The 25,323-nt window shown below is 39.8% G+C and overlaps 2 protein-coding genes across 3 annotated transcripts in view; one reads left to right on the top strand and one right to left on the bottom strand.

Moving 5' to 3' along the window:
- Positions 1–2,215: 2,215 nt before the first annotated feature.
- Positions 2,216–17,745, bottom strand: hm13 (histocompatibility (minor) 13). Of its 2 annotated transcripts, XM_088937189.1 has the most exons (13): positions 17,345–17,745; positions 14,373–14,471; positions 12,577–12,659; positions 12,114–12,202; positions 11,183–11,268; positions 9,852–9,977; positions 9,453–9,510; positions 8,793–8,876; positions 8,424–8,460; positions 8,118–8,220; positions 7,706–7,791; positions 6,425–6,608; positions 2,216–3,995 (listed from the first exon to the last, which is right to left on the bottom strand). In XM_088937189.1, exons 1-12 carry the CDS (start codon positions 17,573–17,575, stop codon positions 6,461–6,463), a joined length of 1,230 nt encoding a protein of 409 aa, XP_088793315.1. In that variant the 5' UTR covers positions 17,576–17,745; the 3' UTR covers positions 2,216–3,995; positions 6,425–6,460. The 2 variants fall into 2 exon arrangements, with proteins under 2 accessions (XP_088793315.1, XP_088793316.1); XM_088937190.1 differs by lacking the exon at positions 6,425–6,608 and having other exon boundaries at positions 17,345–17,744.
- Positions 17,746–21,667: 3,922 nt separating this feature from the next.
- arhgap46b (Rho GTPase activating protein 46b) overlaps positions 21,668–25,323 on the top strand; it is a 70,718-nt gene continuing 67,062 nt past the window's right edge. Inside the window, exon 1 of the mRNA XM_088937344.1 lies at positions 21,668–21,784. Within this exon, the coding sequence (XP_088793470.1) occupies positions 21,771–21,784 (14 nt within the window). The 5' untranslated portion in view covers positions 21,668–21,770. The remainder of the gene's footprint in view (positions 21,785–25,323) is intronic.

The following is a 25,323-nucleotide window of genomic DNA, read 5'->3' as shown; positions in this document are numbered from 1 at the left end:
AACAATGCATTTAAAGTAGACTTTACTACCAAAGTACATCAATCATTTTCTCCTATGTTAAAAAAAAACATCAATATTACAAGCAGGCAATTACAAATTCATATACTTCCTTATGCCTCAAAGTAGTTCTGATTTGGTGAAATAGAGTATACCACATTTGGTAAAGATGAAGCGTTAATACGGTGCAGACTCTTTTGAGTGAAACTATATTGTAAGTGAATCATCAGAAAATGAAGAGAGATTCTTTTACTTGCAATTTTTTTTTAATATGGGAATTCTGTTTTGATGAGCCCAGTAATAATCCAAGGGAAGCAAAAACATCACACACATCCCACCGTCTCCTTGCTGTCAGGAATTTGTGAAGGAGGTATCAGAACCAGTCCTTGTTCATATTCATCAACCAACTAATATGGAGCAAGCTGTGAAACTCACAGGTGTCTGAGCTTAGATCACAGGCCCACAATTTTGTTTTTTCAGAATAGAGAAAAAAGTATACAATATTCCCTTTTATGTTGTGATCCGCATTTTCCTCCATACAGACTTTTCCCAACTTGTTCCTCAGTTTTTAGAATAGCCGAACTCATCTTTGAGATGAATTCCAGAACTTTCTCCCAAAGACTCTTTCACTAACAGAAATAAACATTTGGGTTCCAGGTACTCCACTCAGCAAACCCTAAATCATCATTGTAGCTTGAAAGTCAAGTCACTTCATTTCCTGAGGTTTACGAGCAGAAGACTGTCAGGCTGTCAGTGGGGAGGTGTTGACTTTGCAAGTTGCCCAGGCTGGCCTGCATAAAAATCTGCTACTTGAAGACATATTCCTTTTTTCAAAGTGTAAATCAACACACACTTTGCCAAGACCAGAGCATGGGACACTGCAGGGGCAAAGGAACTTACTTCTCAGCCTTATATTACTGGAAATTGAGAAAAAAAATGAAGGTAGGCCAGGCTACAAAATATACACAAGGGTTTTCCAGCAAAGATCAGATTGTCCAAGTTCAAAACTGTAGAGCAACATGATCAAAAGGAATGGCTACATGTCTTACACAAACTTCAAGCACAGTTAAATTTTGCCTCACAATAGAATACTCAAACATAACTTTGATTAAATTGACATATTCAGGCTGTCAGCTAGAGCTATTTGAGGAATCTCATGTGGTCTATGCAAAACTTCAGCACTTGTACACCTGGTCAACAGAACAGAACAAAATTACCCTCAAATGTCTTTGGGAATAGTTAAACACAGCTGGAAAAATAGAAAACAACTTTACTGGAAATAAATGTCTATAAATAGGTACAGAAAATTACACCCCCCCCCCCCCACACACACTATTATATGGAAGTCTAAAGGCAGATTTCTAGAAAAATGTTTCACTTTCTGCTTTGGGAATAACAAAGAATAAATATGACAAAGGTTTAGTAAATACCCATTTTTATTTTATAGACAGCTAATCTAAAAGAATGTTTAATTACAATAAAGTCTTGCTCGCTTTCTCACACTACCCAGTTGTAATGGGTTCTCCTGCCCAGTTTACTGAAGATCAGCATTTCCGAAGAACACAGAGGGCTTGTTAACGGTTTCTGGTTTTTGTCAAGGCCTGTTTTCTCTGTACATATTGACACATTCAATTAGGTCTGTCAATACCCTGTCCCTGCCAGCCTCCAATAACACAAAGCACAAAAGCTCAACATAACTTTCAAATCTGCTTCCTCTCGATGGCCAGTACATTTCTGCAGGCATGAATGAGAGTCAAACATTTCTTTACTTCATGTCAGGATGTGTACATTTCCAGCTTGTCAGGTTTTAAAACCTTTCTCCTGGATGTTCAGTGACTTCAGACAATTATGCTGTCCACAAAGTAACATCATCTTGTTAGCAACAGTAAGTAAAGGTGTAAGAAATGCCATTTAAAACTTCTGGTTCTCACAAAAATGGATGGAAAGAGTGAACTCTACAGCTGTGCAATGCGTATCTGTGGATGGTATAGTACATAACTTGTACTGCAATGATGCCTTGCATTAAAATCTTTAAAAAAGTTCTTTGGAATTACAGTATCAAAGAAGTAGTTACCAGCAACCTTAGATTGAGATTTATCACACTGCCCTAAGTCTGTACCCAAGCAGCTTTCTGGAACTGTCAAGTCATTATACAGCAACTACAGTGCATCCAACTACTAACAGATGGTGAGAAAAAGAAACACCTGTACACTGAAGATTTATGCATCTCTACAGTGGTGTACACCACAGTTTATTGCAGAATGGTACAGCTCCTCCGCAAAGAAGCTAGCCTGAACTTGCATTGGTACAACAGGGGATAAAAAGCAGATGATAGCATATTTAAAACATAGATCAAGCAAAGCATGGACATGAAATAAAAAAATAACCCTCCTAATCTGACCTAATCCTAACACAGGAAAGCCAGAACCTTAAATTCTTCTACTTCTAACAGTACAAGGATCTTGCCATTTTCTGTTGGGATTTAAGAAAGACAATACTGTAAAACTGCTACTGCATTTGATAAATAGAAACAAGTAGCTTGTCTATCACTGACCAAGTGCAGCAGTAACATAATGGTCTTAATAAATTTCCTGCTTACAAGAAATTAGAAGAAAAAATTCCAACACACAACTGCAAATAGGAAGGACAAAATGAAGATGTTTGGAACCAGCAAGGTAATGCCACATTGACACTCCAGCTTGCATGGTTACATACAATGAAATTAGGCATTCAGCAGATTATATCAGTAACTTCATAACTAAGTCCTGTCGATTCAAGTGCAGAATGTAAATCAGAGTTCAAAATAAATTTAGATGTAGGAAGTTTGATATTTGTTTCCAGATACAGTGATTTAAGGTTTGCAGTCAAATCCCAAATCCAGTAAGGCAAATCATTCTTCATGGAGATGCAGTATTACCCCGCTGTGGTCTAGTAATTGAACTAATTCAGTAGAAAGAATTAAGAAGAAAAACTTTAGATATATCCCAATTTACTTTTCCCCCCCCCAAGAATATTTGCTTTATAATGACATGAAATGGGTTAAAACTGATCGAAATAGCAATTCAAGAATCATAAATGTACTTTACGATAGGCTGTAGAAATCTTTAGGATTGCAAATATAGTTAATCCTTTATCTTACACTAAAAGCGAGGTTATATTCTAAAGAATTTTACTGTCTCTGTACTGCAGATAACACATTCAAGCCAATAGCCGTTTAAATGCTGTAACAACAAAAGACAGTAAATGCAGAACATACATGGGTGATAAGAGTTTTACAAATCTGAAAGAATAGGAAGGAACACTGAATATCCTGCAGAAGGATATATTTGAACACAGATATGAACATGAATGTGCGCACAGGAAACACACATTAAAATTTGGTGCATGACCTCTGACATAATCCTACTGGTGCATGCACATAATAAAATGGTTTCGTTTTAGTTATAAAGTTAAAAAATAGAAAGTATGCTAGAAAAACTATGAAAGTCAGTCAAATGTTATTCCAATTGGAACAGAACTATGAATATATTTCAATCTCATTCTTTAGAAACCCCTAAAATAGGTGTCTTTATAAAAGAAATATGTGCTTCCTCCTTGTCATATCGGGTTCACAAGGAAAATGCAATATTTTCAGTGACAGATTTAAAATTCTGGCCTTAATTAACATCAAAATAAAGTCTGCCTACGAGAATGCAAGGCAATTTGTAATAAATAAAAAATGGAATACATAGGCACCAATACGCTGTTGTACTTTTTTTCTTTAAACAAACCACTTATATGCTACAAAATATCCAATGAAATACAATTACTTTAATATAGTTTTCTCGTACAACAAACACATCCGCGACAGAATTGCCAACTTCCCTCATCAGTATACAGAGCTGTGAAATGTAGAGGCAGTACGATGTGCTGAGCTTCACTTTCACTATTTTTCCTTTTTCTCAGTCTCTTTCTCTTCGTTAGAGACTACCTCTGGTAGAGGGGAAGATTCTTCATACCTTGACAAGAAGACAAACAAAACAGGAACACATCAGCACGTGCATCTCATGTCCATCACAGGAAGCTACTCAGCAGGCCAAATTAACAGGTGCAACCCAACACATTAGCTATAGCTGCAAGGCCCAACTTTGGAATTCGAAACCTGTGGACATTCATACCATGCTGTATACCAACAAAAACAACATAATCAACGTCATAATCATAGACTTCTGCTGAAAGAATAAGAAGGGTGTAAACTGCTGAGTGAGTGTGATGAACAGACTCACCACAAGACGTGCTCCATTATAATAATAAAATCTAACACACATACTAAAGCCAATACACACTGCCCCACCAACTGTGATAAGTGTAAAAATGAATGAAAATCAGGAACCTGCAAATACCTCAAATCTTATCCTCTCCCTATTAGGAAATGCACATTTATCATTAATTGGAATGGCTTACAAGGAATACCTCACAGGGAGAATGAGGATCCACACATGACCTGCTGCATCACCCCAACCAGTCAGAGAGACTCATTGTTTGACACTTTGCGAGCTCCATATGGGCCTCACGAGAGCTGGCACCCACTGGAGAAGAGATACGGTCTCACTGGCTTGGGTTAGCAAGCAGGTAACGGTCATGTTTCACAGGATGGTGCCGAAGAGCGGGCATGGATAACCTGGTCGACTCAAGCCCACGTGATCACGGCAATGCTCAGCTAACTGTGCATCACCGACTAGAGAATCCCAGTGACAGCTGGCCAGTTACCAAACCCAAGCCTGAACTGGCAGCATCTTTACTATACGGCTCAACCGGACCCAAATAGTATCGAGCCACTTGAGAGGACCAGGAGCAAATATTTTAAACTTTTAGAAGAAATCTGCCCTAAGGTGGTCTCAGCTGGACACTACAGCAATCTTAGAGCTAACCCTGAAGGTTGCTTCACCATTACGTTGAATAAAAAACTTCAAATGAGTGCTACTGATCTCACTAGGCTAATGTGACTATGAGTCCCCATGCAGAAGCACACATGAAAAGAACTGAGTTACTTAGGAGCTCTGCTCCCCACAAAAACAGCTCCTTCAACTTGCAGTGATGTCTGCAAGACGTAACCTGTTCCTTCAATCAGTACGATGTCAAACAAATGTCTCCGACAGGTGGGCATGACAGAGGAAGATGCCTGCTAGTCCTCATGCTTTCCTTGCAGATTTGAAACAGGGAGACAACATGCAAATTACATACAGAAGGTGCCAAAAATTAAGGAGTGCTGTCATGATCTATGCACTTTCCTGGGGGAAAAGAGGGCCGACGTGCATTCATAGGCGAAATGAAGGGCACTTGCAAAGCAACGATAGAAAACTGTCCTTTAAGAATTCAGAACTCATCTCCTCCTCCTTGAAAGAATACAAAACTTAAAACAAACATTTCCTGAGCATTAAAACATTAAACAGGAGAACATTCACAAATCCACAATCGTAAGAAAAACTGACAGTTTGTGAAAATTCAAACTGTGCTAACACTCTCCCGAGTCACATCAGTTCAAATGCAGTTCGGAGGGGAATAAAGTTCCATTCGCTGCACATCACTTCAAACCAGAACTATCTATGAAAAAAGAAACACACTGTACTTAAAAGCCAGTGTGCATGTAAAAAAATATTTATTCATTCTCCCTCTTAGGTGAAAGCCAATGAACTGTTGCACAACCCCTTATCAAGCTCAGATCTAAATAAGCGCCGATGAGTGCAATGCATCACAGAATGAGACTGTTACAATAAAATCCAGAGTTCAACAAGCTAAGAAAACAAAGAAACAAAACATAGTACTGACAGGTGGATTCCAACAGCTGAGTGAAATGCCAGTCAGCTGCAAGTCAAAAACGTTTCAAGTGAATTAAAGACATGCTCTCCTTTAATCATCACACTGTTGTTGGCTTAACAGGCGAGGTGAATGTAAATGGAACACAAATAAAATAAACAGATTCAGTGAGTTACAGTTCAACATCTTGCATAAGGGGTACAGAAATGCATGCCATCCCAAGAAGGTTTTATGAATAATAGTGTTTTTCTTGATTACGAAGGCTCTTGGAATAACAAGAGCAATCTTTCAGTAGCTGCTGAGACAGAGAGAACTCATGAAAAACAAGAAACAGAGAAAGCAAAGAGCCAGGGTTGAGATAAAAGGTCTGGAGTAAACAAACTACGCCGAGCCCCAGAACAGCCTTACCAGCCCTCTCCAGCAACACAAAACTCCCAGGGATCCCAAGCCGAAAATCAAGGCAATGGCTGAAGTTTTGCTTCTTCTACAAAAATCCAGATTTCTCCCATTTATCCTTTTCAAATCCTTACAAATGTTAGTTACTGTACATATGGCCCTGTGTCAGCACAGGAGGGCAGGAGTGCTGCTGGTGCTGTATTAGCAAGCAGAGAGGGAAGAGAGGAGATAGTACCTGACCAGTCAGATACAGCTGGCACTTCTCGGGCCGCTACATAGCGGTGGCATTGTGCCGCCTACGGCGGGGAGAGGAGGATTTTTGTTGCATAGAGTTAGCGAGGCTGGCGGGCGAGCCGGAGACAGTGGGGAAGTGGGTGAGCCGTGGGGTGTGTGGCATGACCTCAGCAGAAGACTCATAGCTGGAGGAGGAGAGGGAACAGAACGACAAGAAGAGCAGGGAAAGGACAAGAGGAGCCAGGAGGAGGAGGAGAACACAGGGCAGAAGAAAACATTTAGGATGTGGCTTCACACCGAGAAAGGGAAAAGAATATACACATCACATCTTTCTCCGATGCAGACAGAGCTGGGGCTGAACCTATAAATCTAGGATAGACCTGCGCTTCAGTCGGGCCGTGCGACAGCCGAGGTCCCAGTTGAAACAAGGTCACCAGCTCGCTGCTGCCATGGCGATTATCCGAGGATCGGTGGCAGCAGAGGTTCAGGCAGATGAGCGATGTGGGAAAGCCCCCCCCCCAACACTGCAGCAGCTGGACGCAGAGCTCTAGAGTATCGCCTCCACACACGGGGTCCCTGTGCACTGGTGGTCAGACAGCTGCCTGTTTTCACTAAGCTGTTTTGACTAAAATCACTCCCTCCTTCTGGCAAATACTTCATGGGTGCACAAGTCTGACCCTGTCAGTGCAATCCAGGAGCAGGGAAGCTGGATCGCTTTTGGGAAAAAAAAAAAACTAAACCACAAAGGACAAAGCTCCAACAAATCTGGTGTTGCTCACAACAGTGTGCATTGTTATTATTAGCACTCATCTTTTCTCCCAATGGGGCACAGAGGAGGGGAGGAGTTCCAGGGTAAGGCAGTTTGGATGCGTGAACAGGGACAAAAGAAGAGGGTGGCCAACAGCTAGCACAGATTTACTCTTTCTGAAATTATCTGGATGTACAGATGTTTTCTACACTCCTTGGAATCACAGGGAGTGATCTGTGCTTAATTTAGATGGCGTCTATTATCACATATTCTTGCAGTTGTCAGTACCGTGCCACATGCAGAAGAGTTGAGCTGGGACCTGTGCCACCTGCCAATAGGTTTACGCACGTCTCAGAGGCTAGGGATAGCCAAGACTGAAACCACTGCAAAAAGCAATTTCATACGGACATAGGAGCTTTGCTGCCAGTTACACAGACTTATTAAACAGGAGTCTCTCTTCCAACACACAATTCTCAAAGACGAGTTCTAAAGGCTAGTGAAGAAATGCAAAAAAAAAAACGAACAACAACTTACCTGAACATTTCAGTCAGCTCTCCCTTAAAAAGAGCTACGACAACCGGGAATCCAATGCAGGCTGGGACCAGATACAGGAGAGCCGGCTGGAAAACCAGAGACAGACAGCAATAATCAGGACTCTTCTTTACAGATTTCATTTTACAGCACTACACAGGGCTTCCAAAACTCTCTTTGAATCCACCAGGAGCACAGTACACCACCATACTGATAATGTTCAGTGGGTGCCTCTGGTAAATGTGTATTTTAGACTCAAGCATGTGACACAGTGTGCCCTAAAGGTGATTTGGAAAATTACCCCAAGACAGCTTTGTCGCTGTGTAAACTGCAATGTCAGCTTTTCCTTGCACGCAAGGAAAGAAAGCAAGGCCTTCCTTTAGTTTCACAGCAAAAGGGAAGCATGTTCTCTCACCTGAGCATGTTTAAAGGTGTGCATGACGAATATAGTCAGGCCCAGGCCGAATATGTAGGCGAAGAAACTGGTATAGAAATAGGTACGGGTGTTCTTTTTCAGACTGGAACAAGGAAAAGAATACAAATGACAAATTAGATACAATTGGTGCATTTACCAAATTAGTGAAAAGGTTGATTTTGCTCATCAATTGCATTGCCTTGTGTAATATTCAAGTAAAACACTTTAATGTTAACGATAACGTTAAAGAACATTAATGACATAACATTAACGAAAGGTTCTACTACTGAAAAAAATAAAACTCACCTGACATCAAAACGCAGAAGTAATGCAATAAAGATACCTAAAATTGAAGAATTAACAGTTAAACATTACAATGTTACATAACAATAACAATTGAAGACTGCCCTCTAGTAGAAATAGTGAATATACCCCAATCTTTCAACAACCCCCTTTTTACACTGCCATCTGGTGGATGAACGGAAAAATCACTATGAATGAGGAAGAATTTATAGAATGCAAATTATGCAGTGTAAACCAGCAACTGCTTCTGTTTTTAAAAGCCAGAGAAGTGAAAAATGAAACTGAATTTATCAGTTAAAACTTTGCTCACAGGTTTACGTATCTAAAAGAAGGAAAAACAGAACTGCTAGAGTACAGTTGGATATATATTACCTGGGATCACAATGTCACCGAGACCTAGCATTGCAAAGTTGCTGGCTTCTAGGCCTTTCTCCAGGAGATCCTGGGGGAAAACCACTGTGGAGAGAGTAGCAGACAACCTTCAGAGAACCTCCGGTCTTAATTCACAACTATTCCCTCTACCCTCCTGAACAAAACTACCAAACCCAATCCAACCAATGCAAGACTTTAAAGTGATGTTCCAGGTTAAAACATGAAAATTTGCCACGCACACAAAATATCAAAAACTACAAGTTACACAAAAATCATAGATAGGTCCAGAACTAAACAGGGCAAGGTTTAACACTCTGGCGATACTGCATGTCAAAAGTGTAGGTCTGTAACCCGCATATAATTAGGGAATGAAATCTCTCTCCTTTCGGAAAGCGCATCAACTCCAGGGCTGGCGGGAGCTAGACTCAGTTTGGAGTACAGTTTAGACTCTCACTGTGACCTTGATCTGCCCTTCAGCACTAACCACGACAACAGGGCGGTTGTCAGCATATGGAAATGTTGCTTTGTCCAACTCCTGGTTCTACTGAGCAAAGTTAAAACAGCATTTTACATCATTCAGCTGAAAAACCAACATGGAAAACTATTCAAAACATTTCCACCTTTACAAGCAGAAGAAAAGGCTTGACTTTTAATACCTACATTTAATTGGTGCTTCAAATGACTTGGCCACTGTCACCATAACATTGGTCCCAAAAACCTGGAAAAGGCACATGACATGGAAGACACTTCCGTTAATTCCATTAAACACATCTGGCTTTTGAACAACTTTTTTTTTTGCATTAAACCACTTAAATTTGACAAATACCATATTATTTCTATTTCACAGAAATACTATAAAAATAAATATGAAAAAGGAATTCAGCAAAAAAACATATCAAAAACATACCTTGTTCAAATTTGTTGGTAATCTTTTTACAAGGATCCCTTTCTTTAGATAACACATAATGGGTGTTTTGCAATGCTCGCCTAAAAGATTGTTAATGTAGTCACCTCTTAGATGTGACTGTAAGGTCTTAGGCAAGAACGTTCTGCACTTACCCAGAAGACATCATATACAAAGAGGCCTCCCAGGAGGATGCAGCCAGTGCTGACATTGTTGAGATGCAGCAGCTCCACTCCATTGAGAGCAAAAGCCAACCCAAAGAGATTGTTGGCAATCCAGTGCTGCAATACAGGTGCAATAATTATAAGCTGGTTCTAATCGTGTGATCCATGAGGAAATCAGATATAGTCTAATTATGCACACTCTCCATTCGTCATCTCCAAAGAAGGGCTTAAACACAAGTGATAAGCATTAATTCCCAGGCTACTGCCCCTACCCCAGCTCTAAATACAACTGCTTTTATTTCACACTCTGCAATGTTTACTTAGCATTTGCCTGTCATTAGTGTATTCCAGCTGAGCACACAAGTCTGGACTTTAAAAGCATCTGGACTTGCTGTGCTAATGTAACCAAATATTCTAGTACACAGAATGTTATGTTAAATTTAAATATTTTGTTTTAAGGGCTCTCTGCTTTTTCAATTTCCACTTCCATAACCGATTGCTAACTGATTACAGTAGCCCACATTTTCTAGAAGTTAGGGAACAAAGTCTTAACTTCTTCTGTACATAACTAAACAATCAACCAAAAAACTTTGCCTGTAAATTTCCTCTGAGTTCAATTTGACAAGGATGTTAAGTGCCATATCACCCTGCCACTCACAACTGTCAGCCCACTGAAGCTAAGCAGGTGTGAGCCTGGTCAGTACCTGGGATGGGAGACCTCCTGGGGAAAAACTAAGGTTGCTGCTGGAAGAGGTGTTAGTGGGGCCAGCAGGGGGCACTTGCCCTGCGGTCCATGTGGGTCCTAATGCCCCACTATAGTGACGGGGACACTATACTGTAAACAGGCGCCATCCTTCGGACGAGAGGTCCTGACTCTTTGTGGTCATTAAAAATCCCAGGGCGTCTCTCGAAAAGAGTAGGGGTGTAACCCTGGCATCCTGGCTAACTTTCCCATTGGCCCTTACCTATCATGGCCTCCTAATAATCCCCCACTATGAATTGGCTTCATTACTCCGCTCTCCTCCCCACTAATAGCTGATGTGTGGTGAGCGTTCTGGTGCACTATGGTTGCCGTCGCATCATCCAGGTGGATATTGCACATTGGTGGTGGTGGACGGGATCCCCATTACCTGTAAAGTGCTTTGAGTGGAGTGTCCAGAAAAGCGCTATATAAGTGTAAGCAATTATTATTATTATTATTAAGGGGACAATGCCATCTAGTGGTGATAAGTTGGAGCAGCTGTGTTCCCCTTTGACGACTACATTTTTAAAATAAAATATGGTTGCAGCTCTGCGAGTGAAAAAATGTTGGTGCTTTTTACCTTTTTGAGGACGTACCAAACTCCAACCACACTGCTGAAGCAAAGGCACACAAGATCTTTGGTATCAAACTCATAATTGACAATTTCTGAAACAAAGTACAAAGACACACCACTTAACATACAGAAAATTTACAATGTAACCCGCATAGCAATTATTTTGATACGTTGTCCAAAATGACCTTCTCTTTTCTGGAACTGTGTTTTAATGGGAATCCAGACCTGCTATGCATGATTATCACAAACCTTTTATTTTCAATAAATATTTTTTTATTTTATTCCATCATGCAGAACAGTGCACCGGTGTGAATTTTGTATTATAATACCTACATAGTATTTATACACTCACCAAAACATTAAGAACCTCCTTTTAGGAAAACAAAAAGGTTAAAGACTTACAATCAAATTAAGTTTTGTATATGCTTGGTAAAACATTAAAAGACAACTATTACATTGTATAAGAATAAGAATCTATAAAACCCAAGAGCTTCCGCCAGTGCCAGTGAAGTGCATGCATGCATGCAATCTGATGTGCAGGAATTCCAGAGGTCAAATCTCTCAACACTGGATTAGACTGTACACTACACTAGTCTCCACCTGGATGTTAAAATGTCATGTAGACATAATGGGACTGGATATGGAACCCAGATATCCCTTTCAAGAGTGAACCAAGTTCTTTATTTTTGTCATTTAAATGCATGGTGTTTTTACTTGTTTTATACAGGCAATTTACTTTTTAATACATTGTGACTGTATAATTAGGGTTAACAGTTTGAGAACATACCTTAAATTGTTAAGCGCGTTCAGGTTTTGGACAGTTAAACAGGCTAACGTAAGCAAACAACCATTTCATCAAAGGATTAAATGATAAAATGAACAAAAGGTGCATAATATATATGGCACCACATCATTCTAACATTTTGTAGATTCTTACCCTCTTTGTTTTCCCCAGATCCCTGGGTGAATAGCAGCTGATACTGCTTATTTGGGAAGTTTGCAGGAAATATCTTGTTCATGAAGGGACTGGAACACAAAGAAATTCATTAAGATATAAAAAAAAACAATTTATTTTTATAAACTACAGTACTCAATTCAATATTTTCTCCCTTTCTCTGAAGTTAAAAGTTCATACAATCTTCCCAGTGATCAATTTCATACTTTGCTCAATCCTGTATATCACACTTTCAACACTGCACTTCTGTTACAATCAAGTCAAGATTTCATTTAACACCTACATCAAACTGCTCAGATTTTTTTTTTTAAGTCATACAAGTAAATATGTCAGTATTCAACTCCTGCTCTGGAAGGATTCAAGGTCTACACAGACTTAAAGGACTGTTAGTGCTTGTTGTAATAGTCTTTTAAGACTTCCAGGTTTTTTATTAATAAGAACTTACCTGATAGTGTGTGACAGCGCTAAAATCCCCAACACAAAGAAGTACATCGATAGTAGCAAATTGATGTACTCTTGAGAAAATATCTGAAAGAAACAGAAAAATTACTTCAGTACATTAAAATGACAAAAAAGCAAATATGCATCTTTGTACTTGTTCCCCCATTTTGCCCACCAGCTGCTGTGTTACTGATGTTAAATGGACAACCCAGCCATACTCTTCAATGATGGTTTATCCCTTCCACAACCAGTTCTAGAGTGAAGACCTGCCTTACATGAACAAGTTGTTAATAGGTCATTCCAGGCTTTCTCAAAGCACCAAAGTCAACCACTAAACCATAAAAAGCAGACTTTTTACTTTTCCAATTTATATTTTAAACACTACGCAAGTACCAAGTATTCGAATTTGCATTTATACAAGAAGTTGTCATTCCTACCTGTTTTTTTTTCATTAAACATGCAGCGTTTCACTCTAGCTAGGCTCTCATAAAGCATTGCTGAGATTCTTTTTTGCATATCTTCTCAGATGAGGAATTTACTTTTTATTATATTTTAACATTTCTATAATTAAGGTTCGTGTTAAAAAGGTTTCCATATAAAACGATAATGTTTATGCATTTGCTAATGACTGTAATGATGTAACTACTGCACCATAAACAAGCAGGCATGTTATTTTTCTCCTATCTATTGTTTATGCATCGGCTAATGACTTAAAGCATGTTACTCGAATAGTTATCCAGGATTGTTACTGTTTTCATACCATTCTGTACGGTATCAAGGTGGAGCCGTAGTGTCTAAGGAAGCGACTGAATTCAGGAACCAATCAGAGATTATAACCCGGGACGTAATCGGAATTTGATTTGTTATACACGTTTTCACTTTAAAAGCAGTTTTCGAGGAACAAATTAAGTTCATACCACGAGGGCTACTGTACACCAAAATTGCAGAGGAACAACCGCTTCAGTCCAAAGGTGGGTCATGAAGAGTGACTACTTTAATACCCACTGTCTATTACCTAATCAACAGTCAAGACGGATATTAAACCTAAGGTGTTGCTCCTGCCAGAAGTCTGCGCAATATTTCCAACTCAAGACAGTGATGCTCCCAGTGTTCTGAGTTGCTTCAGAGAGAATTGAGAGGTAATGACAGGCAAGCGAGAACTATATTTTCTTTTAACTTGAAGTTAAATTTGTTTAAATGTTCATAGAACTCATTAAGGTCGGAGACCAGATAGTGCTGTTCCACATTACCTTAGCCTATAAATTCCCGTTTACTAAACTCCTGTGACTATGAGGTTTTCTGACAGGGTTACTTTGAAGGTCCCTTTCAATAAAACAGTGCCCCTTTAACGTGGAGGTGTAGTTAAGTCTGTTGGTCACTTCTTGTTTATTCTGGGCACAAGACGTGCTAATGAGGATATAGCACTCATATAAATGATGAAAAAATTCTTTATTCTGTGCATCCTTATTTAGCTTTAAGCTGTATCGATAAAGGAATTAAAGTGTTTTTTGTTGCCGATTATCCATTTTGGTCTTAACTGAAGGGTGACTTTCAACTCCAAGTCTGCTCCAGGCAGGAGCCTCCAGCATGCACAATTCCAGCAGCAGTGCGTGTGCGAAGACACAACCCACACGGGCGGTTACTGTCGGCTACACTGACACACATACAAGATGTGAAAGACTCTAAAAAGACTTACAGAGCCCCGTTAGTCATCCATGTTCAGATATTGCCTTTACGTTTCTTATGACGCGTCTTGTCCGGCCTGTCCAAAAGGTAAGCAATAAAGAGACACAGGCTTACTTTGAAAAAGATGTACAGCCCAAACAGAGTGCAGCTGGCAATGATGGGGAATCTGGCCGCGTCTCGGCTGGTGATGGTTTCTGGCATGTCCGAGGAGTTCTGAGGAGAGGACAGAGAGACAAGGGAAATGGTCTAAATGTGCATAAACCTCCACTGAAGAAAGTGGTTTAAATGATCTACATTTGTTTTCTTTAAATATGTAACAGGCTTCCCCACCATCATTTTTTCCCCATGGTCCTTGTCCTTACACTTTCTGTACCTCTACAAGGCTCCTCCCCCGCATCTTCTCAAGTGATCTATTTACTTGTCTTTGCCAGGCTCTTTTTCACTACACCCCTCTTTTATTTACCAGTCTGATTGACACCACAGTTCCTGGAGGCTGCAACTCACAGGAATGGCAGGGGTGACCATACTAAAGAATCCATGGATACCTAAGGCATCATTTCTCTTAACATAGAAAACGTGTTCTTTCTACATCTGGCGATTCTTTATGCGGATCCCTATTGCACAGGAACCTTCTGGAGACGACATTCGAAAAGAGAAAAAGAAATGCAAACTGCACGTTGATTGCTTTTGTTTTTTTGAGTTACCGGAGATCATTTTTAGTTTGTGCACACACATCCTTCTCTTACGATACGCACCTACATTGATATGAAACTCAGCTGCTGCACATGATAAGTCATCGCAAATTCCACAGGGTTTTGTATGTAAAATTAGAACAGCCTTCACAAACTAGGTCACATTATTACGGGTAACAAAAACCACTGGGGAGCAAGAAAGAGGTCCTTTTTCAAGGGGAACGTGTCATTTGAATTTCACTCCAGTGGCGCTGCTTCTCTGCGAAGACTCATGACTCGTAAAGACCACAAGAGCTGTTTTTTTTGTGAGCTTGCACACCTGTGGAGCTCTCGGCCACAAAAGTGGTGAGTGAGGCGCCAACAGAAACTTGACCATACTTGTCACTGCCCTGAAGCAAAAATACTCAACATACGTAGGGGCTCGAAACAAACACACCTGCCTAAAAGGAAACATAAAAAATCAACTGGGGTCTAAGACTTATTTGGTAAGTTACACTCCAGGTAAGTACTTCAGGTGTTAATTCCATTGTCAGCAGGCCTTTCCAAAGAATTAACTTACAGTATACAATTTTCTACAATACTGACAAGTTCATTTTTGAAAAATGAAAGGTGTTTCTCCTCATCTGGCTGTGTGGGTCTTTCTAATCCTGGAAGACTTAAACTCGGCTGAGGACCTCCAGTCTGTGGAGACATTCCTGTGGAAAGGTGAGGGCAATCCGAGCCTGATTGTTGTTTCACAAACCTAAGGGAAAGCCCATATAAACATGTTCAATGTTGGTTAGACTCAGCCCCACATTGTGTCGATTAATTTCACAACGTGCTCTGTGCGCATGATGTGAAAACAGAACTACGTCACCATACATCAGCCACATAATCTTGCAGACCAAAACACAGTATCGCACAAATGAAAGACCCAGTCTGCTTTCCCCTTTTCTTACATGTACACTACTTTTTATGTGTTAATTGTGAAATGAACTGACTTGTCTTACAATCAAAACATTGGAGACTTCGTTTACAGGCACATTCTTACTTTCAGTTCTTGAAAGTGATCCCTTTACAGAGGGAAAAACGCATCAACAATGGTTAAGACACTTTAACACCCCCATTTAACTCAAATATATAAACTTTACACAGACTTAGGGAGCAATACAGACAGTAAACATTGAAAATCCCCTATTAATTTAGTTATGTGCTAGCAGTGCTAATACTCACTCTGAACTCATTAGCCCAATCATTTTCAGGAGGCACCTATGGAATAAGTGTATAGAAATTAAAGCACTGGACTTTCTTAGAAGCAATCGACACACTTCCTAAAGCAGAACCAGAAGCCAATAAACTCAATGCACCCAACACAGTAACCTCTAAGTTTCAGAGTAAATTAAGAGAATCCACACATCTCCCTTTAGAGAATGTTAAAAGTTTGCTAGCTTTAGTCATCCCAGAAAAAAAGGCAATGTTATTGCAACTCACAAGCCAGCTTTACATGACTAAAATAATACCTCCCGAAACCCTGTGTTAGTCCACAAGCATCATGCACACAAATGGGGAACAACAAATATTGAAGACACCGTTGCTGGGATTATATAAGCCACCCATTGATGGTATGTGATGGGGGCCTCTTTCTTTAAATTATGCTTTAAGGGGAAAGGAAATCCTAGCTAGAGCAGCTATCTACGGTTTTAATAAATGCTTCATGAGGATTAATTAGCCAGGCAATGAGGGTGTCTACGTACTGGTATCATAAGTTAGAAAATAACTGTGCACTGTGCATCAATAAGAATGTTTGATTAAAGCGAAGTGCTGTTGTGCTCATCGCTAAAACTCGGTGCTTGTTTGTGCATAAAAGCATAATTCATTCAATCTGTTGAACATTCGCCCTTTCATAAGTGATGAGGTCCGCGAATAAGAGCGCTTCCCGCAGGAAATACTGTGCTTTTGAGACGCCCCGGTTGTCTTTACGCCTGATGCCGTTTCCTAGTATCCTAACAATCTGGTTACAAGAGGACTTTATGTATCACGGAAGCTTTCCAATCTGGAGAATTTTCCCCCTTCTTAGTGCCGGTCCAATAAAGCCTCAGTTCCTGCTGTGATCATCTTTGACTGAAACACAACGTTAAAATGTAGCAAACCAGTGCTTACGGATGAGGCCTGTTCTTTTGCAATAACGGCAGTATATCTCCCAAGTTAAGCGCCTTGCTGTTGTAAATATTTTTGCACGTAACATACATTTCTTTCGCTGTCTGGATGTTTTTGCAATACTGCAGCGTGTAAGTTTTAATGTTATAAATAAAGCAGAAACCCCACCAGATGGAACAATAAAGCCTTCAATAGAGTCGTCATGCTAATCGTAACCCCATCTTGATAAAAAGCTAATTTGTTCTCAAAATACCATACCTTGCTCTTGGCACAGCTGACTGACCGCAGCGCTCCGAAGAAGATGGGGAGCAGGGCCATAAATACGAGGCTTCCATATGCCAAAGCCGTGCCTTCAGGTGTCGAAACAAACTTGGCTACCGTGGCATTGGTGGAGTCGGTTCCATTGGAGACATTGGCATTACTGAGACTGTCAAGCGCCGGAGAAGCGGATTCACTGGAAAATGTCGATCCCTGGTCGACATCGGCCATGTTTGCGTGCAATGCTCAGATGTCAAAATGATCAAAATATATCTGTCAGACTACACACGAGCAGGTCTTAATTACTGTTACAGTATTACTAATCGCTACACCTCTATCACTGCCCATTTACTAAGGCCACGTTTCTTAACTCCGGGAACTGACATCACTACCGGGTATCATTCAGCTGTAGGCGGGGAATAGGAAAGGGAAGTGACGTCAGAGATCTCCATGACAACCGCGTAACGCCAAGCCCGGCGCAACACCAGCGATTTATTCAAATCTTTATAATACTACAGTTGATTTCCTAATATTTTTCAACGCAACTTGATGATAACTCCAGAAGGGTTTTCTGACTGTTTATGAAGTCACAATTAAATTGAAATAAATTTTCGTTAGCTTTCTTTTCAGTTTTAAAATGAATTCGTTTATTGCGAAGATGAATGACATCCCTGTAATTTACTCTAATGTAATGTACTCTTAGCAGAGTACAGCCTGAGCAAGCTGTGTCCTGTTTGTATTAGGCCAGATCACCATGTCCAACTGGTCACTGGTCTCAGTCATCGGTGAGAAGGTATTTATGGTACAAAGTGTTTACTCATTAATTTTGTACAGACACTGCAGATTAAATATAATTTTTATTCAGGTACTAAAACAGGAACAGCACAAACAACTGCCAACATATTATGTTTACGTAGAGCCAACGCTTCATATACTGAAAAGTTAAGGGAGATAAATCTATTCAACAGAGCAAATGAAGTTGAGAGGAGAATTCAACTATAGAAACAATTTATAACTCAGGGTGTATGTGTAGGTCCAAAGTCTGGGCACATTCAAGAAACGGCTGGGCAAACAGTTAATTTAACTGAAATACCAAACTCAAACTACCAGAAGAGCAAAATTAATAGAACAGCCTCTTCTCGTTTCAGCATTTTTTAATGGCGTATTTCAATCAAACAGCAGGTGTCACTGTTACATAACTTGGTGTCACGTAACAAACAATAGTCGTCTGACGTAAAACAGCATTGATTCTTAGGTTATCAGGAAACCAAATTGTTAGCTATATCACATGCACAATTTTATTAACGCAATTATAAACTCTGAAAGAAATTTGGCACAAATGAATTATGATTTGCCTACATATTTATCGTGCAAGTCCCGTATCTGGGTTTTCGTTATTTTCAGGTTCCAAACAATTCCTTGGTATAAATTGTAACAATTGTAGCAATCAACCTAAGGCGATCAATTATATTTACAACGTGCTAAACCCCTGTGTTGACAACAATACATGTACAACATAGTTATTAATCCAATACTGCTCTTGGGAAAGTGAGATATGTTTCTTTTTAATAGTTTTTGTTGAACATAGGATGATGTTCCGCATGTTTTTCAACTCTTCCTTGAGGGAAAGATAACTCAAACTCCGTTCCAGGAGAGACTAGTGTCGTTAAATTTCAGCTTCACTTGAGCTTAGTTACTTATTTAGTTTAATTATTTAATTAAAGTCTAAATACAGTCTTTATTTAAGTATTAATGTTTTAAACAGTCTAAAAACATTAAAACAAAACTATTTTTTAATTGACTACTCATGTTAAAAGACAGAAAATTGAGATCGCGAATGTGCTCAGTAAAATGTTTCCTCTTGTGTTTTAAGATACAGATTTAGATACACAGAAAATCCGATTGGGATTTTATACACCTTTTTGTTCGGGTTTTGAAGTTAAAGTTGTTTTTGGCATGTTAGGGTGAGTTCTGTTTAAACAGGAATATATATGTGACAGGAGAATTGACATCAAACTTAGGAAACACTTCATTCCAGGCAATGTTTCTCAGATCTCCGTGGATTAAAAGAAATTTTTCATTGCAGCAAAAATAAAGTAAAACAAAGATGTTAAATTCAGGTAAGAGCAATTTCAGTTATCAATACCGAGAACCATTTTGATCTATTATATATTATATTTTAAAGACAATCAATATCCATAAACATATGAGAATTCCTTAGATGTGAATAATACTAAGACAAGACGCACGCCAACAAGTTAACAATCTATGACATAAACCTGTGGTTGTAATGTATGTAAAATCATTGTAAATGTAAGATCCAGGGTTTTTATTTTTTTAAAGGCACGTTTTCCTTTTCTTTCCCTACCGTGACACGCTGTTGCCAACGCGTAACTGTAGGATACCATCACGACAAGCCCTCCGCAGCATGTCATAAAAAGGGACCCCATGTATATCGCATGTATATCGCGGCAGTTTATATAACGACTGGCGCCTTGCTTCCATGCCTCCCCGGCACCGCTGTCGCAACGAAGGTCTCATATCAGGACCTGATAGTCACGACATGGGGTCAGCATAATCTGACAGGGTATGTCATATCACGATATGCGGGCTCCACGTCGCGACATGGGGGTGGGCGTTTTGGCTGGGCATGTCATATCGTGATATAGGGCCTTTCATGTCGCGACATGGGTGTGGCAGTTTGCGTCATATCGCGATATGTGGGCTTCATGTCGCGACATGGGGGGTGGGCGCTTTGGCTGGGCATGTCATATCGCGATATAGGGCCTTTCATGTCGCGACATGGGGCGGGGCATTTTTGCCGGAGTATGTCATATCGCGATATGCGGGCTTCATGTCGCGACAAGGGCGCGGGTAACGTTTGTCATATCGCGATATGCGGGCTTCATGTCGCGACATGGGGGTGGGCGTTTTGTCGGGGGTACGCCATATCGCGATATATCACAGTGATGCGCCAATCGCAATGGGTATCGCGATGTGATCGTGATGCGCGCACTCCAATTGTGACAGTTTTGACCTCAGTGCGACTTCTCTTAGATTGATTAGTGATTGGAAACCAATGGATGTGTTACTGTATATCCAGCGTGCTCATGCAGTATACACAGTTAACCGGGGCTACAGTATTTGGAACAAGAAGAACATCCATCACCTGCGTATCTACATGTTCTCGGAACATCCGCTGTGACGCTTTACCCAATCAGAGTGTCGATTCTCACTCTTCAGCCAATCGCGGCCCGAACTGTTCGGGGGTTTAGCCAATCACGGGTCTGAGAGCTGTTCAGGCTAGCAGCACCTGGTGGCTTGTTTACTGTCAATGAGAATCTATTTTAAGTGCTTTACTTATTTGCAAAATAACTACATCGGCTTATTTTTTTTAACGTCTTTATTGATTCACAATGCCCCGTTCTCTTCGAAATAAATACATTTTTTATTTTAAATATAATTTATTTATTTTCAGTATAACTGCTTTCTATAATTAATACATGGTATTTGAACAATTTTAATCGTATATTTAAGGTAGGGGAAACATCTTCTGCTTTGTACTTAAAAAAATGAATAGAAATGTAAAGTCTATGATCATTATTGTATTATGCTCGTGCTTTCAATTTTGTTTTTTATTGTTAAATTATATCGATCTTGAAACTAATACCTAAAAAATGTGAATATGGGCTCTCGCGTTATACCAGCGGTAATTTGTAAACTGGTGTCTCTTCACCAGTGAAAGGAGTACACAAGCAATACGTTTTCGAGAACATGGTTAAAAATTAAAAGAAAACACCTAACATCACCTCAGACTATTTTTCGGTTCTTTAAAATAAAACACTTTTACCAATTCCTCACTCTCCCAGGATAACATAGAGATCAAGAAAGCTGTTTATTTTTATTTATCGAGTCACGGATATCTACTTCTTATTTTTGCTTGTCTCTCGATTAAAATATAAAGTAAATAGAAATACCAACTGTGTATCTTTGACTTCCCTTTGCTTCATGCGCCTCAATAACGTTATTGCTCTGTGTGGCTTTTTACGTACAGTATGTAGCGGAGGGCTCGCTCAGAAATATTGGCGTACATTTTTCCAGATCCTCCTTTCCAACAGATGGACCCACTGATTTGGAATTCATTGCGGGGGGGGGGGGGGGGGGGTCAGTTCTCGTTCCCCAATCTAAAGCGAGACAGTGCCTGAGATCAGGTTACACATCCTGCCCAGCACCGTGCGGGGAGTGGGGAGTGGGGAGTGGAGGAGGGGAGGGAGAGAGTCCCAATTGAGTGACTCGCTCACAGGGGTGGAGTTTCGAGAGAAACTGTACTGCTCCGACATCCGCGTATGCCTGTATAGTCCGAGTTCAACTGAGGGAAAACTATTATTAATTTCATTTTAAGTTTTGAACGTACAATGTGAGGGAAATGGCTGAAACAAGGTAAGTTTCTTCGAATTGTTTATTTCTGAAAGCACCCTGTTTAATTTTAGAACACAGGCAAAAGGGGTGAAAGAGATTTTACTGTAACACCACACTGTGCTTAACTCATGGGGAAAATCACGGAGAAGTCCATTTAGTAGTGTAATCGATAATTGTGGCTTGTCAGTAATAGTTTACATCGCTCCATCTACTTTAGCGTTGACTCTTATTATTTGTATTTGATCTTGCTTACAAGACATGAGAGTGCGCAAAGTACATTCTCTTTTTACATTGTCATTGTATCGCCGAACACAGTTGAATACAGCCTGAGCTGGATTGGAGAATTATCCTGTTGAGTTATCAAGAAAGCCTGACAATGTTTTAATTGTTAACTGCATCGTCAGGGAACACAGAATTTTATTATTTTATGATTATTTATAATTTATATAAATCACTATGCTCCTTTATAGCGAATTTAACGTCAAACTAAGATGCATGTAAAAAAAAGTTTTTTCCTCGAGAGAAAAAAAGACACGTAAATACGGTACTTTTCTAAAGTGCTGGGAATATCGTTTTTATGTGTAATCAACGGTGTAATGCCTTCGGGGGACACTTAAAAAATAAATTCTGTGAGTTTTGGTCTGCAGTGGATTAATGTGATCAGTAACGCAACGTGTTCTATCTTGACTGGTATGCTTGGAGCAGATGTGTGGAACAGTGCAGGCAGGTTTATAATATTTTGCCTGGTTGATCGTCTTGCAAGGCACATTCCTGAATTTATCCTGTTTTCCAAGTGTCAAGAGATGAACAAAAAGTTTAGTTGCGTTACAGTCGTCTTTCAATTTCTCTTGTTTTTATGGCTGTTTGTCTCGGAGTTGTTTGAGAATCCAGTAGTCTCTCCAGATTTATGGACTAAGCTAATGCTATTGAGAGTAGTTTTGCAATATTTTATGTCAATATTTAATAACATGCGGGGCAAATTACGATAGCAGAAGAAAATACATTACTTTGTTACTTTTGTGGACTGTTTTGAGAGTGGTTGCGAAAATAACACACTAGTTGAGAAACAACAGGTTAGAATGTGCACACGTGTGGCTTGCTAATTTTGTTTATTGAGGTAAGATTTTGTTTGGTTTTATGTTTCTGAGGTACACTGCAGTTGTTGGCAATGTTTTTAAACAAATCGAGTTTTCACTGGTATTCATAACCACTATGATTCATTTTTAGCCGTAGGAAATAGCCCTTTTTAAGTATGAAAAGTTAAAACGCATTTTTGCAAAAGAAAAACTTGCATGGTGAATTTTGTGATGTTACAACAATTGCATAAACAGTATTTCTTGTGTCCTGAAATAAGTCGATGTGATTAACTCGGCTGTGGTTAATCTTTACGAAATCTCTTTTGAATCTCTTCATATACAGCGGCAAGTTGACTTGGGTTTAGATGCTAAAGTAAGCTCAATAATTTTAGTAGGAGCATTGTTGTTTCTTGCTTCATTTTGTTGCCCATAAATTACTTTATTTTATTTTTACACATTACACATTTACCGGCATCTGTTGTATAGTCGAACAGATGTGGATTTCTTTTGCTTCCCATTATTGTTATTGGTAATTATGTGTGCGCTGGGTTGCTGCGCTTCATAAATGTGGGATCACCGCGCGATAAGTCTTCGATTGAGGCTGTGACATGAAACAGACAGGTGGCCCCCTATTTTCCCCGGCCGTAACATCTGCTTTTCTGCGCTCCTGTTCTGTTGGGCTGTTGGATTTTGCCTACGTGCTCAGGCGACTAGTGTTTCATAGTTTTCTTTTTGCTGTTGCACGGCAGATCAAGAAATCCTAGCTGCACATACGGTGGAAACGTACTTTCCTCTTAATGATCCTTATTCGGGCCAGTTGCCTGAATGATGTGATCGAGGTATTAGGACACACGGATCTGCAGGACGAATAATGCTGGCTCTAAGCAAAAGGCAACTAAACGTGGTTAAGGTCAATTTACATCTGCATGGACATGCACTGGCTTTAGATTTATAATGGTGCTGAAGAACGAATATTGTTGTAGTTGATTAAATCAGAATTCTCTTAACTTGAGAAGCCTTTCAGGTCATTTTGATTACCCTATGATCTTCACAGTTGTTCTATTGTGTGTGGCTTCAGAACCTAGTCTCCTGCTTTTGTCTTGTAGACCCTAATAGATCCACATCTGACAAAACCACTTGTGAATTCCTAAGGAAATAGGTATCTCTCACCTACTTTGCTCCTGTTGCCAAATCCTGTTACACTGGGAAGGTGTGATCTTTACGGTGTCTTGAATAATTAATGGAAGCTAGATAGGTGACACAAGTCTCTTCATTTACAATTGTACAGCTCAGAGAATGTGACTTGTTTTCTTTTAAAAAGAGCAACCCATGGAAGAGTTTGGTGTTATCAGACTCATTTTAATGATGGTGTCTGGAGACTCATACAAGTTGTGAATGGTGGGTGTTTTTGTTTGTATGTACATTGATTAAAATCCTGTTGTAGTGCTATTGATTAAAGAGCCTATGCTAAGAAACAAAGATCTTTCAGCTTCCTAGGGCTATTATGTGAAACAGACTAGCATGTTTAGTTAAAATGTCTCTTCTTTGTTCATTTCAAAATGGACCCACTTTTATGTTTAAATTGATCAAACTACTGTTTTGACATTTTAAAATGCTTTGTTGACTGTACCTGGTCCAGGCCTCATCCACAATAGGAGCTTGTATAAATGTAGGTAATAATGACATTCATTATGCTGAAGTTGTTCTGTGCATTTTAATAAAGGTTTTAGTTGCATACTACACATTTATCCTGTCATCTGCATTAATATCAGTTTTTAACTCCGTACTGTGTATTTTTTTATCCTTTTGAGGATGACTCAAGTACTCATTCTGTTCAAGAAGCTTTGTGAACACATGTCAGATTGCCATCCGGGCTGAGAACAAAGTCTTGTTTCTAAACCAGGAGCTGGTGAACTTCATCTTCATTTTCTGTTCTGTGGGCTTAGAACACTGAAAGATGAAGGGTACAATTTACAGTGTATATAAGAGCTCATAATACTGCAGGCTACCTGGACAGACCTGCCTGTTCCTGCAGATTAATTCGGCTACAGTGGGGCCTTACCACCCTCCTACCCTTCCTTCCACTCTCATTTTTAAAAGCATTTTGATTCAAATCTTTCTGTGCATAATAATGTGGACCCCTTCCAAAGTATTGCGGTCCGTCGTTGATGATTCCCCTGACTGGACTTTAACCTGAAACAAACCCGAGTCAGAATAATGTGACTCAGTCAGTCCTCCCAGCTCCTAGCCCCTCTTCACTGTGCCCTTCCCCCGGGTTTAAAAACAAGAGTTTACTCTCGGCAAACAGAGCTGCTCTGTGGCCTGTCCCTTCCGTTCTCACAATTCCCACACCAGGACTCTTACGGTTCAGGCCGCTCTATCAAATCACATTTTATTTATATTTACCAAAGCTGTTTGTTTACGTTTAAAGTAGCTCTCGGTGTGCAATAACTACATCAGCTTGTATGTGTTGGTATTCATGAG

The sequence above is a fragment of the Atractosteus spatula genome, chromosome 19 (assembly GCF_055471065.1).
Source record: "Atractosteus spatula isolate fAtrSpa1 chromosome 19, fAtrSpa1.hap1, whole genome shotgun sequence".
In the NCBI taxonomy this organism is placed as follows: Eukaryota; Metazoa; Chordata; class Actinopteri; order Semionotiformes; family Lepisosteidae; genus Atractosteus; species Atractosteus spatula.
The sequence above is the reverse complement of the archived record's forward strand: the minus strand, read 5'-3'. Positions and strand labels throughout refer to the sequence as shown.